General features: G+C 39.7%; 1 protein-coding gene across 2 annotated transcripts in view; it reads left to right on the top strand.

Annotated features, from left to right (window-relative positions):
* The window catches only part of slc2a9l2 (solute carrier family 2 member 9, like 2), a 237020-nt gene that overhangs the window by 98557 nt on the left and 119540 nt on the right, over positions 1-18923 (top strand). For both annotated transcript variants that reach the window (XM_021568636.3, XM_090205198.1), the window contains 2 exons: positions 8414-8601; positions 10709-10819. In XM_021568636.3, coding sequence (XP_021424311.2) covers positions 8414-8601; positions 10709-10819 — 299 coding nt within the window. The remainder of the gene's footprint in view (positions 1-8413; positions 8602-10708; positions 10820-18923) is intronic.

Below are 18923 nucleotides of genomic sequence, written 5' to 3'. Positions count from 1 at the left end.
TCTTCAGACATTTTCAAGCTATCCTTGTCCCAGTCTGTAATCCCAACATGTTTCAAGCTGACCACCATTATCTCTGTTCCCAGGAGCTCCAAGGTAACCTGCCTAAATGACTATCGCACTTACATCTGTAATTACGAAGTGCTTTGAAAGGCTGGTCATGACACATCACATCATCATATTATCCTAGATCCACTCCAATTCGCTTAAGGGCCAATCCCGATTTAGGAATTTTTGCATTTCCTACTCACATTGCAGTATTTGGTATTCAGACTTGCCTAATTCAGTTGTGTAACACGCTCTACAAACTACCTTGCGCACTCAATAAATTTCATTCAATTGCTGAAAACCCTCCCACTTGCTGGCCAACAGATTTTCTTGTGAAGATTTCATTTAATGGGGTTTTAAGTACAATTATCTTAAGCCATCCCTTTAAATACATTACACATTTTTATTCAAATTTTGTTGACAGACTCAATAGAATACATTGAGAGAACAGGTTCAAGAATATAGGGATCAATTAAAGAAAGCCATTTACAGTTGAAGTCGGAAGTTTACATACACTTAGGTTGGAGTCATTAAAATTTGTTTTTAAACCACTCCACAAATTTCTTGTTAACAATCTATAGTTTTGGCAAGTCTGTTAGGACATCTACTGTGCATGACAGAAGTAAATTTTCCCAACAATTGTTTACAGACAGATTATTTCACTTATAATTCACTGTATCACAATTCCAGTGGGTCAGAAGTTCACATACACTAAGTTGACTGTGCCTTTAAACAGCTTGGAGAATTCCAGAAATTGATGTCATGGCTTTAGAAGCTTCTGATAGGCTAATTGACATAATGTGAGTCAATTGGAGGTGTACCTGTGGATGTATTTCAAGGCCTACCTTCAAACTTGCTTGACGTCATGGGAAAATCAAAAGAAATCAGCCAAGACCTCAGAAAATAAATTGTAGACCTCCACACATCTGTTTCATCCTTGGGAGCAATTTCCAAACGCCTGAATGTACCACGTTAATCTGTACAAATAATAGTACGTATAAACACCATGCGACCACGCAGCCGTCATACCGCTCAGGAAGGAGACGCGTTCTGTCTCCTAGAGATGAACGTACTTTGGTGCGAGAAGTGCAAATCAATCCGAGAACAGCAAAGGACCTTGTGAAGATGCTGGAGGAATCCGGTACAAAAGTATCTATATCCACAGTAAAATGAGTCCTATATCAACATAGCCTGAAATGCCGCTCAGCAAGGAAAAAGCCACTGCTCCAAAACCACCATAATAAAGCCAGACTACGGTTTGCAACTGTACATGGGGACAAATGTCCTCTGGTCTGACGAAACAAAAATAGAACTGTTTGGCCATAATGACCATTTTTATGTTTGGAGGAAAAAGGGGGAGGCTTGCAAGCCAAAGAATACCATCCCAACCTTGAAGCGGGGGCGGCAGTGTCATATTGTTGGGTGCTTTGCTGCAGGAGGGACTGGTGCGCTTCACAAAATAGATGGCATCATGAGGAAAGGATAAAGATGTGGCTATATTGACGCAACATCTCAAGACATCAGTCCAGAAGTTAAAGCTTGGTTGCAAATGGGTCTTCCAAATGGACAATGACCCCAAGCATATTTCCAAGGTTGTGGCAAAATGGCTTAAGGACAACAAAGTCAAGGTATTGGAGTGGCCATCACAAAGCCCTGACCTCAATCCTATAGACAATTTGTCGGCAGAACTGAAAAAGTGTGTGCGTGCAAGGAGGCCTACAAACCTGACTCAGTTACACCAGCTCTGTCAGGAGGAATGGGCCAAAAGTCACCCAACTTATTGTGGGAAGCTTTTGGAAGGCTACCCAAATTAAACAATTTAAATGCAATGCGACCAAATACTAATTGAGTGCATGTAAACTTCTGACCCACAGGGAATGTGATGAAAGAACTAAAGCTGAAGTTAAATCACTACTATTATTTTTCACATTCTTAAAATAAAGTGGTGATCCTAACTGACCTAAGACAGGGATGTTTTACTAGGATTAAATGTCAGGAATTTTGGAAAAATTGAGTTATTAAATGTACATGGCTAAGGTGTATGTAAACTTCCGACTTCAACTGTATTTATTTTCGTCTCTGTTTCAGCACTAACTGGTAGATTTAAAAACACTAATCTTGTAGTTTACATTTTAGGGTTAGGAAAGTATGAATCATTACAATAAAAAAAACAGTTTGGAGAGCCTTTATGCACAAAATACTGTATATGGATGAATTCAAAATTAGTGGTTTGATTAATCCTGAAAGTCATAATATTGGCATTCCGTCCATTAAAATATTGGAAGGTGGAAGGAAAGTGTACAATAGGGGTTGAACAATAATCCTATAAATCTACCCTAAATCTCACTAATCATGTATGACAACTATTCAGTCGTTGTGAACCGTGAGCCAGGCTCCAGGTTTAACTTGCTTTGTGTAGTCTGAGTTCCATAATGATTCAAATAGGCTACATTTCCTAAGGTATTGCACAACATTAGCCTAGTATGATCCACTAATGCTAGTGATCCTCAGGAACAATAAGGAATTTAAATGTTTCTATTTAAAAATAAAAAAAAATCCTTTATTTAATTTATTGCACGCCGCCTTATGGGACTCCCAATCACAGCCGGCTGTGATAGAGCCTGGATTCGAACCAGGGACTGTAGTGCCTTAGACCGCTGTGCCACTCTGGAACCCATATGTGACAGAGGAAAGAATGGTCAACAGAATGGAATGGACTGATACATTTATTTTTGAATGTGGGTTCCTAACAAACAATGTTTGCAGTCATTCACAAATGTTGTGACATTTGGTGTGCTCTGGGAGAGGATACAATGTTAGTTCTTATTAATGGTCTCTGTAATTGTAAGTATATGTGTTGCATTGTAGTACATTAAAGATCCATTCTTCTTACTTGGCACGCATTCCTAGGGGTTCCAGTAGGCCTAAGGCCTACTTATCTCTGACATTAAACAAACATAACCAAACATTTTATTGTGCATTTTGAAGCAAAGGTAAGGCTATGTTCACACTTATTGTAAATAAAGTGCATTTCTCTTTGAATCAGTTACACCTGTTCCCATGCCCCACACTTTTTATATTGTTGGTAATGTTGGTAATTATCAGAAGACCTCAACTCTAAAACGTTTGTGTAGCAGCTACAAACTTAAACCGATCATATTTTGACAGAAGTCGGCAGACTCTGAGCTGGAGCATGGAAAGTGATTATAGTTGGGGATCCTTATGTTAATTGTGATTGGTGCTTTTAATCAATATTGTACTGCCTTGTTTTGGTTGTGTGTTTGTGGAGCTGTGTCTAGTGCATGTTTCTGGTATCCCTGTCCTATCCATGGGGCACGCAGTCCTATAACCAAATACAACTAAACAATACGAAGATAACATGTTCTTGTACATAAGGCGTGGAGCATGGGAATTAAAAGCAAAGATAAGATGCAACAATTGATTTTCTGCTTCTCGTTGTTCAAATGCACAATCAGGGTCTCAGGAGCTCAAATGTTGTGCTACAGACACATTCAGAGTTATACAATATACATTTATTTCAATCAAGACTGTTACTTACTGGAAGGTGTGCTCAGAGAGGACAATGGTTCTAGATGGAGTAAGATCATTGTCAAATAACTACTTTCACAATTGATTATACTTTAGTAAAAATTACCATGCCAACCAACAAAGCAAGAGGATCTGTGAATGAATGCAAACACAGTTTATAAAGGCAAAGCCTCGTTCTTGATTGCCAACTGGTGAGACGGAAGAAAGCTACTCTTAGTGTTCACCGGTCACACCTGCATGAAAGAGTATGTTGATGCTTCTAGTGTTGATGCAACCGCTTTTGCCGAACTGTCCACATACTTGACAAAATCAGTCATATTTCTGACTTTCCCTTAAACCTTTTGGCAAAAGAACGGCATGGGGTAGCAAGGCACAGGACAAACAACATGCTACATTTGAAAGTTCACTTTTATACTGTCTAGCCTAATGTCTGATATCCCTAAAGGATTGTGTGATCAGTGAAGTCTATGGAGACATGATTCTCCCTGGTCTTTTGAAGTCATGTTATAAATTACCCATGGAGACCTTTGAATAGACTGCCTTCTGCCTTTGTACACAGGAATATCCCACAGTCATGTTTCCTGGGAAAGGCTAGGATGGTTGAGAGTTAAAACTTGGAAGGATGTGCTTTTTTGAGGAAGTTCTACTCTTGACAGAATGGGGCTAAGAACCTTATGTTAACTTGAAGTCTAAAGGAATATATTTTTTTCCAGATCATCCAATACTGTCGCATTTGCGGTCCATTTTTCATTAAAATATTTATTGATTAGTACCCCTAGTGTCCAGCCATCTCATTTTACATCCCTGGCTACTGTAATCATCTGTGTCCATATTGTTATTCTTCACTGATTTAGGAGTAAGCCTAAACGCAGCGTGCAAACCTCTTTGTATAGTGGCAGTCATTGAATTAAAAATGATCTTTCCTCTGAAAAGAGCCTTTAAAACCCCTCGGAGTCGATGTCCGTGCCCACGCAGAAATCAAATTAGCATAATACAAAAATCCCCATTAAAAAAAAAAAATCGGTAAATTTAAGCTAGAGATTGCATTAGCCGATGTTGCACTTCTGCAGAGAAAGGTGACAGAGCTACAGTCTGTAGCATCCGAACGGTTTGGCCTACAAACGGAGAACACCATCATGTTCGTAAGAGTCATCGTTCCATAGAGGGGTCATACGAACGTGATGGTGTTCTCCGTTTTGCTCTATGACCCCCACAAGCGTCTTGGGAGTCGTCTGAAGTCGGTACAGACAATCTTCCAACTTCTGTCTGTGGGTCGAACAGTTTGGGCTACGCACTAATAATACCTCTCTGTGGAAAGGTAAGACTCTCACAAACATGTACATTGTCAGTTGTTTTATTATTTGACGCCCACAGGCCACATACGACTCATCTGAATGTCCCTGGCTACCAGTTGAAAGACCCCTTGACTTTTTCCACATTTTGTTACGTTACAGCCTTATTCTAAAATGGATCAAATATATTTTTTTTCCGTCATCAATCTACACACAATACCCCGTAATGAAAAGGCAAACTGTTTCTTAGCAATGTTTGCAAATGTATTCAAAATAAAAAAACAGATACATTATTTACATAAGTATTCAGACCTTTGCTGTGAGACTTCACATTAAGCTCAGGTGCATCCTGTTTCCATTTATCATCCTTGAGATGTTTCTGCAACTTGATTTGAGTCCACCTGTGGTAAATTCAATTGATTAGATATTATTTAGAAAGGCAGACACCTGTCTATATAAGGTTCCACAGTTGACAGTGAATGTCACAGCAAAAACCAAGCCATGAGGTCGAATTAATTGTCCGTAGTGCTCCGAGACAGGATTGTGTTCGAGGCACAGATCTGGGGAAGGGTACCAAACATTTCTGCAGCATCAAAGAACCAATAACACAGTGGCCTCCATGTCAATGTTTTTTTTCGTGATCTTACTTCTATCTCTCCAATATAGGACAGACACTGCAGAACAAACTTATTTTTGATTTTTTTTGGGGGGACTATCTTAATCTTGTCAAATGCCATTTAGTCGAGAGCTAATAAAATACCATTTACTGTGCCCTTAACCTCTGTTTGTGTAGCTGTTCAGAAGAGGACATTGTGAATGGAGAAAAGGTTTTAAATGTATGCAACATGATACTACTAATGATCCTAATGGAAAATGCCCCATAGATATTCATTTAGAGTCCTCCAATCCTCTAAATGTAATTATTGGCGGAGAGTCACGTCATTACATTCCCCCCCCCCCCGATATACTGTAGGCATACCATAGGCGAAATTAGTCTCACTAGTGTTGAGTAATATGCTGTTAAAAATGGTGTAGGTCTTATTTATTTAAAGAGCATATAAAAGTTAGAAGCAAAAGCCTAAAACTATTTTAGCACCGTTTCGGCTGCTCTGAGGCAAGCATGGGGACTGGTCTTGATAAATCAATGAGATTTTTATTTTCACTTAATCTCCGTTTGGGTATTGGTTAGAGAATATTTTGAAAATTAGGGTGCAGAAATGTTATGCCCTTAGTGTAACCTTTATTTAACTAGGCAAGTCAGTTAAGAACAAATTCTTATTTACAAGGACAGCCTACTCCTTCCTCATGCCCTGCGGGGATTCTTTAGATAAATAGCCCAGTACTGTACTGCACGTTGTACAACGCCATATTTTCCATTCCATTCCATCCTAATGGAAACCCAGAGGGTTTTTCGTTTTTCTTGGAATAGAAAAAATATAATTTGAATCAAATTGATTAAGAAAGTATTAATCAAAAGTTTCGACACACCTACTCATTCCAGGATTTTTCTTTATTTTTTAAAACTATTTTCTACATTGTAGAATAATAGTGAAGACATCACAACTATGAAATAACACCGGTCTCCCACGTGCCACACATTTTGTAGTACAGACATGGACCGCTCTCCCTTATGTAAGGAATTAGGCATTTTCCCATGTTTACTACAGTATGTATTGTAGATTGCACAGTAGCCTAATAAACAAATAAACACATTTTCTTAATAAAATATTGATAAAAAATACTCTTTCAAAACGCAGATGTTGATTTAGTTATGGATCTATAACAAATTACTATGGGAATAAATATCACTGATTTACAGAAATATTGGAACAAAGTTGTCTAATGAAGGCAAACAATTTAGAATCCTCCAATCCTGTAGCCTACTCCTGACCGTCACGTTGTACAGCGCCATATTTTCCATTCCATACTAACGGGAACCCCGAGGGTTTAGTTTTTCTCTGAATAGAAACACCATAATATCAAATTTCTTAAAAACAATCCCATATACTATGTTTTACAAAAAGGTTTTAAATTCTCTAATGCCAATACGGAATACAAATGCTTGTCAAAGATGCCCTCTGGTGGTCAAACTAGCAATAGCTTGCAGTAACAGGAAAAATGTCTGACAATTAAATTACGTGCCACAGAATTCTGCAGCAGCACGCAAGGTGTGCCACAGTATGACGCAACTTTTAAAGGAGGAACCACTGTAGGTTGGCAGATACAGACCACTGCTGTCACTAAATCCTGCCTGTAGATTTATATTATCACAATCACTAGCCCAGCGTGAAGCTAGTCAGACACAGAGTGTTCTGTTCCCTCATTCCCTTTTGTTTTCCTATCTCCTCGCCTTATTTATAGTCTTCAACGTAGCCTCTTTACTATATACTTTCTGTGTAGAGATTTACTGGAGTTTGAAAACTATCAGCATGAAGCTGCCTGGCCTAAGGCTGACATCATGCTGCAATGAGAATGCAACACCTGTCTGTATATTGTGATAGGTTGTCATCACCATAAATGGCTTCTTCATAAATTGTCCTAAGGCATTAGGATTGGAGCTATGCCATTGTTATAAGGAACTTATTATGAAAGCGTTATATTTTTCGCCCTCAAGTTGTTGCTCTCAAATTCCTCTTTCCTTTTGTCAAGTGCTCTGTGACAATGGCAATGTGAGAAGCATTTGCACAAAATAAAGCTGCATTGAATTGTATTTCATCTCCATCTCCTCTTTACCGCAATTCTCTTGGTCCCTCTTTGTCAGCCTCTAAACATTTACACATTTTCATAGATCTAGCTGAGATCACGGCATGGGGTTCTGTACTGATAATACCCTGGTGAGATCTCTCCACTAACAGCCTAATGTTGTTTCACAGTCTGTCTGGTCTCGATAAGGCCCCTTTGTTGTGTGTATCACTCTGCGTGCTGTGAAAGGGCTCAGGTTCCAGTACTGTCTTACATAGCAACACACTTATCCTATTGAACACAAAATAGTCCCTCCACGGGAACAATGTCACTGTTTATAATCTCCCTACAGAAAAATAAAGCTGTGCAATCCGTTACAAAAATGCAAATTTGGCATGTAATGAAAATCACAGGTAGGCCTGTTCAGTTAAACAAATTTCAACAGTAAGTGTTGTCTAAACTTGTTTTCTGTCACCCGTGTAGTTTTGCAAGACTATACAGTATATGCAGTAGGGTTATTGCAAATTTGGCATAAAATTAAAGCATGTGTCGCTGGGAACATCTTTAGTTATACAAAGCTTTACAGTTTAATCTGTTTCCGGTCACTGCAGTGTTTCTCAACACCAGGTTTTCTTTTACCAGTAAAACATTTTTTTTTCCCAAAGTTGCTTATGTCAAGGTGATGATGGGTTGAACAAAAAGGTAAAAGAAAACGTGTGTAAAAAGAATGTACCACGTACAGAAGTTACCAATTATTTCCTGTTCAACTTAACAAACAACTCAAACCACAACTTGGTCTTTGTTCTATATAATAAGCATTTTGGGAGTCATTGTGTGTGTCTCAGCCTTCAGGGCCTTCCTAGGCAAGAAGGACGTGTCCAAAGAGTTGGAGGAGGTGCACGCTGAGGGTCGGGCCCAGAACACCCTGCACATGGCGTCCGTCACCGAGCTCCTGCTTAACCCCGCCTTGCGCTGGCAGGTCATCACCGTCATAGTCACCATGGCCTGCTACCAGTTGTGTGGCCTGAATGCCGTAAGTGGTAGCTTTCTCTCATCTCTGATAATTTAGTGTACTGTTCTCTGATTTAAAAAAAATGGGGGGGCTTTATTTGGCTCATCGCGATTTTGTGACTCCTAGTGGTGGGTTGGGCGCCTGCAGGCTGACCTCGGACATCAGTTGAACGGTGTTTCTGCCGACACATTGGTGCGGCTGGCTTCCGGGTTAAGCAGGCGGGTGTTAAGAAGCGCGGTTTGGCAGGTCATGTTTCGGCGGACGCATGACTCAACCTTTGCTTCCCGAGCCCATTGGGGAGTTGCAGCGATGAGACAAGTTCGAAATTGGGGAAAAAAAGGGGGTAAACATTTTATATATATATATATATATTTACATTTTAATCTAACAATGGAATGACTAATAAGTGGCTTGGCTCTCCAGCAGCAGTAGTTGAGATGGAAGTGTTATTAAGTTGGTAACAGTCAGGGGGGGAAGAAAAACTCCTACTGATAGATAATAATCCCCTTTCACAGACAAACGTCTAGATGTTATTTGAACTTGCTGAATTATTCATGCAAAGTTTATGCAAGACGCTTCCTGGGATTTATGGGAGTATGCAATCTATTGCATCAATGCTCGATGTGCTTATTCATTTACCAGTCCTTGAAAAACGTATCTCCCCCCACCAAAGAAAAAAAATGTTTTCAGGAATTTAAATTAAGATTTTCTTTTTAGATATATTGCCATATAGTCACAGAACTTCACAAGCAATTTTTCCCAAGAAACTTCATTACGAATGCATTACTGGTGACTTTGCTGTCTGATAGGAACAAGATAGAAGGAATGAGATGCTGATGACAGTGTATGAGCATGAGGGCTCACAATAAAAAGGCTCGATTAGTATCAATCCAAGGACACAGCTGAACAAGAACAAATGGAACTTATGGCTTAATTAAATCACTAATCGACCTTTGCACCGTAATTGGCATTTCTTTCCGGCCCGTAAGACAGACAGGAGATTGGGCTTGCAATTTAAAGGACAGGGATGTATCCATAGAGAACATTTTTAAGTGTTCTATTTAATTCAGTAGCTGTATCCTCACTGGCGTAGTTACTGTACAAGGCTCTTACTAGCTCCTCATTCACTGGACCTTTAAAATAGGAATATGCCAGTGCCACCAATCGCTTTTGTTGGAATGTGGTGTTTATCTTCAAAATGAGCCGGTAATAATGTCCTTTGACTTAAAAATAAACTGGCATAGCGACACTTCCAAAAAAGTGATTTGGGTTTACATTCTTGGGGGTGTTGCTATCCTTTTAGTTTTTGTAGGACAAATAACTCAATAGTGTAAAGGCATTTATTTCTAACCTGCAATGTGAATGTCTCAATAAATTATGCAGATTTTAAACGCAATGGCGCAGATGAGTGTTGATGTCACGACTTCCGCCTAAGTCGGTCCCTCTCCTTGTTCGGGCGGTGTTCGGTGGTCGACGTTGCCGACCTTCGAGCCATTTTTAATTTTCCATTGGTTTTGTCTTGTCTTCCTTCACACCTGGTTCCAATCCCATCAATTACATGTTGTGTATTTAACCCTCTGTTTCCTCTCATGTCCTTGTCGGTGATTGTTTGATTGTATGTTATGTTCTGGTGTGCGACGGGTTTTGTACCCACTTTTATTATTTAGTATATTTTGGTTTTCTGAGTTTTGTGAGCACTTATTAAACGACTCCGTTTACAACAAGTTTGTTCTCCTGCGCCTGACTTCTCTGCCACCAGCACGCACCCATTACAGTTCAATTGCCCTGCTCCTGACCTTTGTGGGTGAATTGATATTTATGCCGTCTTTTCTATATTTTCTGCCTATTCCAACTACTTGGCACTGGACTGCTTTAATTCTGAAACGGATTAAAAAAAGGCATTCATCTCTATACAGTATACATCCATTTCAATGGTTAAATGCTATTTGATATAAGGGTCGTTTTCAATGGGTTCAGTTGGTGTGGGGTATCATTTATTCACATTTATTTATTGATATGGGTGGTGTACAAGAGATATGAGCACATGCAGGCCAAAGCTTTGATGTGGCCTAAAATGTCCACACTTTTGATGCGGTGGTATTTGTTGATCATTGTTATCTCTTGACAGATCTGGTACTACACCAATGGGATCTTGAGGGACTCGGGCTTTGCAGAGAATGTGATCCCATACATCGTCCTCAGCACAGGCGGTATAGAAACGCTGGCTGCCGTTGTCTCAGTGAGTAAAACCTCTCAGGCAATCTTAAAAACAACCAAAAGCTAACTTTTATACACACACACCACCATGTTCAGCAAAATGCTCCAAGTTGTCTTGACATTAGTCAGCTTCATTGCAGGTGAGTAAATAGGCCTCAGAGTCATATTGTGCAACTCTCTGAAGTCACCGGACAGCAACCCATAATTTCTGAGTTACTTGTTCACTTCAACATTTTGTGTGAAACCGGATTCATTTAGTTTATTTCATTCAATTTGTCATTTAGCAGATGGGATTTTCACAAATTTTATCCTTGCCCAATTTGACCTCTTCCCTGCATGAACCACATAGCCAGTGATAGGAATTAATTTCCCAGGGCTTTTTCAGTTATATTTCCTCTGTTTTTGTTCCCAACCTGAATAGATAAGCAGACCATTAAATACTTCCCTTTCTCTCCTATCTGGGGTTAATTTGTTATACTTTTGTTTACCATTTCTTACAGACGGTTTATAGTTGTTCAACCAGTTTTCCACCAACCCTATCCCTTACCCTAAATCTAATCCTAGCCCTATACAGATGTTGGATCTTAATTTGACCCGTATCGTCAGAGGAGTAAAATAATCCTGAAGCAGGAGGATTTTAATGTCTAAATAAATATTTAGAATTGTCACCAGGGTGCAGCTAGAATAGGTGTTTTTGTGTACAATACAATACTATAGCCTACCTACTACCTACATTGTACCTTAGACTGCAGGTCCACTGGGTGACATTTCAAGAAGCCTACCGTAGGCTACATGCAGCCACCGAACACTCTGCGAAACATGGTCGGACGGGGCTGTTTTTTTTAAGAGAGCTCGTCCTCCACATTAGGAAGGTTGCTTAGGCCTACAAGTTAATTGCATTTACTTAAAGAAGTAAAACAAATAGTCTGATAATTTACACGTCAAAGAAAAGGGTCTCAGCTCAACAAAATTGCAAATACAACTGAGAATAATAGTAAACTGTACATGCAATTAAATCATTTTCATTTTTACAATTGTTGTGAATTGGTTTGGATTTTATCATTGTATCAATTTATATTCATCCAATCAATGTGATCACAATATTGAATGATAATGATTGTCACATGATTAAAGAGACAGGGTTGGGGGGAATTGCAGGAGTGGGGATGGTCAAATCAGCTGGTCAACAAGCTGTTCAATCAGCTGTCAATCAACTGATGGGCCATCAGCTCAAATCAGCATATCAACTCAGACGGGGAAACACAAAACTTATCGGTTTTGACACCGTCCATTAAATATGCCATCAAATAGGCCGTTCCCCAAACTATTTTAACAAACTTTGATATAGCATTTTCTCTGTTGTTCATTCAGTTAAGCCTTCACTCGCTTCACAAGGGCTGCGTTTTTTGCGTGTTTTTTATTTTTAAAGTCAGTCGCTCTAGTTCATGCTCCATTCCCTATGCTACCTCACTATTCTCAATTTCATCTTGTCTTTATATCTTATATTAACGGCCTATGTGGGCAATTCGTTTTGATAGGCTTCATACAGTAGGCTATACTTTAGGCCAGTGGCGGTAGGTGATGTTTAAGATGAGGGAGGACTTTTTTTAATGAGCATGGCCTTATTTCTATTACTGCTTATTGTATTCCATATTCTATTCACCCAGCTCAATGTAAAACCGATATGTTTAGGCTACTACATGATACTCATGATACATTCAATACCGCCTTGCACACTCTTTCCTGCATTTAGCTGATCTAAGATGTAATCATTAGTCCAACAGTTGGAGAATTTATTTTGGACAAATTCAGGTATGTTTATCCCTGTTTCGTTCCATTTGCTTCCATTAAAGAAATGGCTGAATTGCAACATTTACCTGGAGCTAATGCTGCAGATAGCAGTACTGGGTGACTTGAAAAGTCATAGTCAATCGATCAATAATATAATAATACTTTTAGCAATTTTTTAAAATCTTTAATTAGAATCTGTAGAAACTGAGAATAGAAAGGTTCAGAACGTTTGTGAAGCATCACAGCACAGTTGAAAATATATGGCAAATAGAAATCCTATATGGATGGGGTTAAGAGATAGATGGGAGGGGTTGAATGCAGCTGTAAAATAGATTGTGGGCGTAAAATGTACAGTGCCTTGCGAAAGTATTCGGCCCCCTTGAACTTTGCGACCTTTTGCCACATTTCAGGCTTCAAACATAAAGATATAAAACTGTATTTTTTTGTGAAGAATCAACAACAAGTGGGACACAATCATGAAGTGGAACGACATTTATTGGATATTTCAAACTTTTTTAACAAATCAAAAACTGAAAAATTGGGCGTGCAAAATTATTCAGCCCCTTTACTTTCAGTGCAGCAAACTCTCTCCAGAAGTTCAGTGAGGATCTCTGAATGATCCAATGTTGACCTAAATGACTAATGATGATAAATACAATCCACCTGTGTGTAATCAAGTCTCCGTATAAATGCACCTGCACTGTGATAGTCTCAGAGGTCCGTTAAAAGCTCAGAGAGCATCATGAAGAACAAGGAACACACCAGGCAGGTCCGAGATACTGTTGTGAAGATGTTTAAAGCCAGATTTGGATACAAAAAGATTTCCCAAGCTTTAAACATCCCAAGGAGCACTGTGCAAGCGATAATATTGAAATGGAAGGAGTATCAGACCACTGCAAATCTACCAAGACCTGGCCGTCCCTCTAAACTTTCAGCTCATACAAGGAGAAGACTGATCAGAGATGCAGCCAAGAGGCCCATGATCACTCTGGATGAACTGCAGAGATCTACAGCTGAGGTGGGAGACTCTGTCCATAGGACAACAATCAGTCGTATATTGCACAAATCTGGCCTTTATGGAAGAGTGGCAAGAAGAAAGCCATTTCTTAAAGATATCCATAAAAAGTGTAGTTTAAAGTTTGCCACAAGCCACCTGGGAGACACACCAAACATGTGGAAGAAGGTGCTCTGGTCAGATGAAACCAAAATTGAACTTTTTGGCAACAATGCAAAACGTTATGTTTGGCGTAAAAGCAACACAGCTGAACACACCATCCCCACTGTCAAACATGGTGGTGGCAGCATCATGGTTTGGGCCTGCTTTTCTTCAGCAGGGACAGGGAAGATGGTTAAAATTGATGGGAAGATGGATGGAGCCAAATACAGGACCATTCTGGAAGAAAACCTGATGGAGTCTGCAAAAGACCTGAGACTGGGACGGAGATTTGTCTTCCAACAAGACAATGATCCAAAACATAAAGCAAAATCTACAATGGAATGGTTCAAAAATAAACATATCCAGGTGTTAGAATGGCCAAGTCAAAGTCCAGACCTGAATCCAATTGAGAATCTGTGGAAAGAACTGAAAACTGCTGTTCACAAATGCTCTCCATCCAACCTCACTGAGCTCGAGCTGTTTTGCAAGGAGGAATGGGAAAAAATGTCAGTCTCTCGATGTGCAAAACTGATAGAGACATACCCCAAGCGACTTACAGCTGTAATCGCAGCAAAAGGTGGCGCTACAAAGTATTAACTTAAGGGGGCTGAATAATTTTGCACGCCCAATTTTTCAGTTTTTGATTTGTTAAAAAAGTTTGAAATATCCAATAAATGTTGTTCCACTTCATGATTGTGTCCCACTTGTTGTTGATTCTTCACAAAAAAATACAGTTTTATATCTTTATGTTTGAAGCCTGAAATGTGGCAAAAGGTTGCAAAGTTCAAGGGGGCCGAATACTTTCGCAAGGCACTGTATATAGTATGTATAAACTGGAAGTAAAAGCCTACGTGTTGTTTAGTAGTTTACTACAATTAGGGGAGTGTTTGCAGTAAATAATAAAGGAAAATATATTTTAAAAATATGTATATGTACAGTATGTATGTATGTATGTATATATACTGTATATATATCCAACAAAATATACACTTAGGTTGGCGTCATTAAAACTTGTTTTTCAAACACAAACACGTTTTTCAAACACAAACACGTTTTTCAAACACAAACGCAAGTCGGTTAGGACATCTACTTTGTGCATAACACAAGTAATTTTTCCAACAATTGTTTACAGACAGATTATTTCACTTATAATTCACTGTATCACAATTCCAGTGGGTCAGAAGTGTACATACACTAAGTTGACTGCCTTTAAACAGCTTGGAAAATTCCAGAAAATTATGTCATGGCTTTAGAAGCTTCTGGTAGGCTAATTGACATCATTTGAGTCAATTGGAGGTGTACCTGTGGATGTATTTCAAGGTCTACCTTCAAACTCAGGGCCTCTTTGCTTGACATCATGGGAAAATCAAAAGTTGTACGTACTGCCAAATTCTCTAAAACGACACTGGAGGCGGCTTATGTTAGATAGATTTACATTCAATTATCTGGCAACAGTTCTGGTGGACATTACTGCAATTGCACGATTCCTCTAAACTTGAGACATCTGTGGCGTTGTGTGACAAAACTGCTCATTTTAGAGTGGCCTTTTATTGTCCCTAGCACAAGGTGCACCTGTGTAGGGATCAAGCTGTTTAATCAGCTTCTTGATATGCCACACCTATCAGGTGGATGGATTAGTTTGGTAAAGGAGAAATACTCACTAATAGGGATATAAACAAATTTGTGCTCAACATTTTTGAGAAATACGCTTTTTTTGTACGAATGGAACATTTCTGGGATCTTTTATTTCAGCTCATGAAATACGGGACCAACACTTTCCATGTTGCGTTTATATTTTTGTTCAGTATATATAAAACAACGGTTGTTGATGTGCGTGGATGCATTTCAGATACAAGAAATAGAACCTTGCTCTACTGTAGCAGTAGCACATTTCTTCATTTAAATTTTAAAAATGTAATTAGGCAAGTCAGTTAAGAGCGATGTCTTATTTAGCAATGCCGGCCTACCCTGGCCAAACCATCCCCGAACCCGGACGATGCTGGGCCAATTGTGCACCGTCCTTTGGGACTCCTGATCACGGCTGGTTGTGATACAGCCCGGGATCAAACCAGGGTCTGTAGTGATGCCTCTAGCACTGAGATGCAGTGCCTTAAACCTCTCGGGTTCGGGAGCTTAAACCGCCCGGGAGCAGCTTTAGTGTTTGAGCGAACGAGAGAGAGAGAGAAGGACTTTGCTAGCAGGCCCTGGTCTGAAATGTCTAGACTGCCCCTGCATGGAGAGAAAGAGAACTATGGGATTTCATTGAATCTATCTAAATCATGAGGCTAATTTGAATTTCCAGATGCGTAGGAACATTTTCTGTGACAAGAAAGTGATCAAATCATGTATGTGTTAAGTTTTTCTCTACGTCCTTTTCCTTGACACAGTCGATCACAGCATAATTTTCTGCCTTTTCTCCTGCACTCTGTCCATCCAGTTGATTTGGTGGACCAAATAAGCAATCATGTGGAATGTTTAGTGTTAGGTTAAGATTGAATCCTTTTCTCATCACATTGTCATTCAACAGTTTATTGACTTGCAGAGCTCATGAAAATGCCAAGCATGCATACTGTGTAGCTTTGAAATACAGGGACGTGTGCCTCTATTAGAAGCTAGCTGAAAGACAATGAGATCTTTTTACGATCGTCTTTCACATGACCTAACTCTGGTTTGGGAATTCATATTTTCCAAATTGCACCTTGATCACGATGTCTGAGATGAGTAATAATTATTTCCAATTTAAGCATTAGACTTTTCATAGTTTGGTATCCTGTTGAAAGAATGTTCTTCATAATAAATATTTACCCTCTACCTCCAAATCTGAGTCCCCACTTATTTGGAGTACATGCCAACTGACATTTACTCCTGAGGTGCTGACCTGTTGCACCCTCGACAACTGCTGTGATTATTATTATTTGACCATGCTGGTGATTTATGAACATGTCTTGGCCATGTTTTGTTATAATCTCCACTTGGCACAGCCAGAAGAAGACTGGCCACCCCTCATGGCCTTTCTAGGGAGTTTTTCCTAGCCACCGTGCTTCTACACCTGCATTGCTTGCTGTTTGGGGTTTTAGGCTGGGTTTCTGTACAGCACTTTGAGATATCAGCTGATGTAAGAAGGGCTATATAAATACATTTGATTTGACATCTTGTAAGTGACCGACTGTGAACTCAACGTGTACAGTATGCTTGCCTTTTTTTTCTGGTATACCTTGTTGTCGAATATGAGGTCTAGGCACAGTAGAGGCAGGCGTGCTTTTTCCTGCTTGCAGGGCTGATGTTTCCTTCCTCAGGCATGTTCCTGTTGCGTAGTCTTTTTTCCAGCTTCCTTTCAGTTTAAAGTTACCAAATTAATTTTGTTATTAATAATGGCTCTGCGTGACGTGCTATAAGAGGCATGTTATTCCCATGCCTATTGTCATGGTGGATAAATACAACCAGACGTGTGTTGATACAATGTAAGAGTATCGAATGTACCTACTGTTTGTTTTCTGTTAGTTTTCTATAGTGCCTTGGTTGGTTTATATTCTATGTAAGGTTACGCCACTCTAAGGCATTCTTCTGCATCGGCTCCCCTGTGGGAGTGAACGGTTCTGTAGTCCTTGAAACACAGTGGCAAGTGTGTGTGCTGCTGGGATAACTATCACCTCAGAATACTTTTGTATGCGTCACTGTAGTCTCCTTGGGCTTTTATGTGTGAAGCCAGAAGCAGAGTGTAAAACTGAGTGTAATACTGCAAATCATGCGGGGGTCTTTGATGCATGATGCGTTGTAATGGATTGTCTCTTGATCAAATAATTGGAATGAGTGCAACACTTGAACTGGAAAGAGTGTTTTTGAATAGAGTTCCATGTACCATCGAACTCGCCACATGTCCCCAGAACAGTAGTGTGACAAGGGCAAACTGTGAGTGTACAACATGAAGGGCCCTATTCAATTTTGAAGTCTATATAGAGACGAAAACAGCTGCTAGCGGTTAGTAACACAGGAAAATATGAAACGGGATCAGTGCTTATTTACTTATTATCTTGACATTTCTAAAGAAGAAGTCATTGACTTGCAAATAACTACCAAAAACTACCAATGAGTTTTAATGCATGGCCTTTATCCAGATTGCAGATTAATAGTTAATTCTGGGGCAAAGTGGTGGCTGTTTTTCGCTAAATGGTTTCTTAAGTGCAGTGCCCTGCACTTGTACTCAAAGAGCACCTTGTATTCTCACAGCTCTGGGAGCTATATTCTGCTACTCTAAACTTGAGTGCCCCACTTGGTGTTTATAAGCCAATGGGGTAAAATCCCACTACTGCCCCAAATGTACAGCAGAGGATAAGAAAGATTATCCAGGGACATTGTGACTTGAGTATTAGACTCAAGGTTTATTATCAGTGCTATCCTCGGAAGCCCAGGCTTCTCAAGTTCTGTTCAAAAGCCACGTGGCAGACAAGTTCATAAAAATGACCCGAGTGTGTGGCACCTGCAGTCACTCCAAACTCAAGATTGAAACATTTTCATCAGCCTGTGATTATCCTCCAAGACAGAGTAACAGATCAAAATAAACTTCCCGCCATGATAAAGGTCTCACTAGCAAACAACATTCATCAAAGGTTGATAGATAAAACATTTTGCACTCAGCCATTTGGAACACTCATATAAACGCACATTTCTAACAATGATTTGATTCATGATGAGCAATATCCTCCTGAAATCTATTTTATGATCATAGATATACGTCCAAAACTGAATGTACTATATAACATACACTGTGCTTTTCAACATGTATTGGACCATTCTTATTTCCATCTTATTCCTGCCTCGAGAAATCACACCATCCACGCAAGAGAGCTTGCATCTCTCATCATGACGCCATTGGCGGTATAACACGGGGAAGCACATGCGCCTATGTGGGAATTACAGTGCATAATAGGCTAACTGTAACCCCTGGGAGTTTTCTCTGTGTGCGCACAGAGGGTGGATCATCTCTGCCGCCCAAATACTGACGTTACGTCAGGGAGAAGAGCGCGTTCGCTTCGTGACGGTTTCTGGTAATTAGTTTGGGGGAAGAGTATTCCTAGGCTGGCACACACACACGCAGTGTGTGGGAACTGGGGACGGCATCTTACTTCTCTCCTTTTGCTCGAGGGAAATTACGATAGGATCTGTAATTATGGAAGAGAAG

Source organism: Oncorhynchus mykiss, chromosome 17 (genome assembly GCF_057628025.1).
Source record: "Oncorhynchus mykiss isolate SJ-2025 chromosome 17, ASM5762802v1, whole genome shotgun sequence".
Lineage (NCBI taxonomy): Eukaryota > Metazoa > Chordata > Actinopteri > Salmoniformes > Salmonidae > Oncorhynchus > Oncorhynchus mykiss.
The sequence above is the reverse complement of the archived record's forward strand: the minus strand, read 5'-3'. Positions and strand labels throughout refer to the sequence as shown.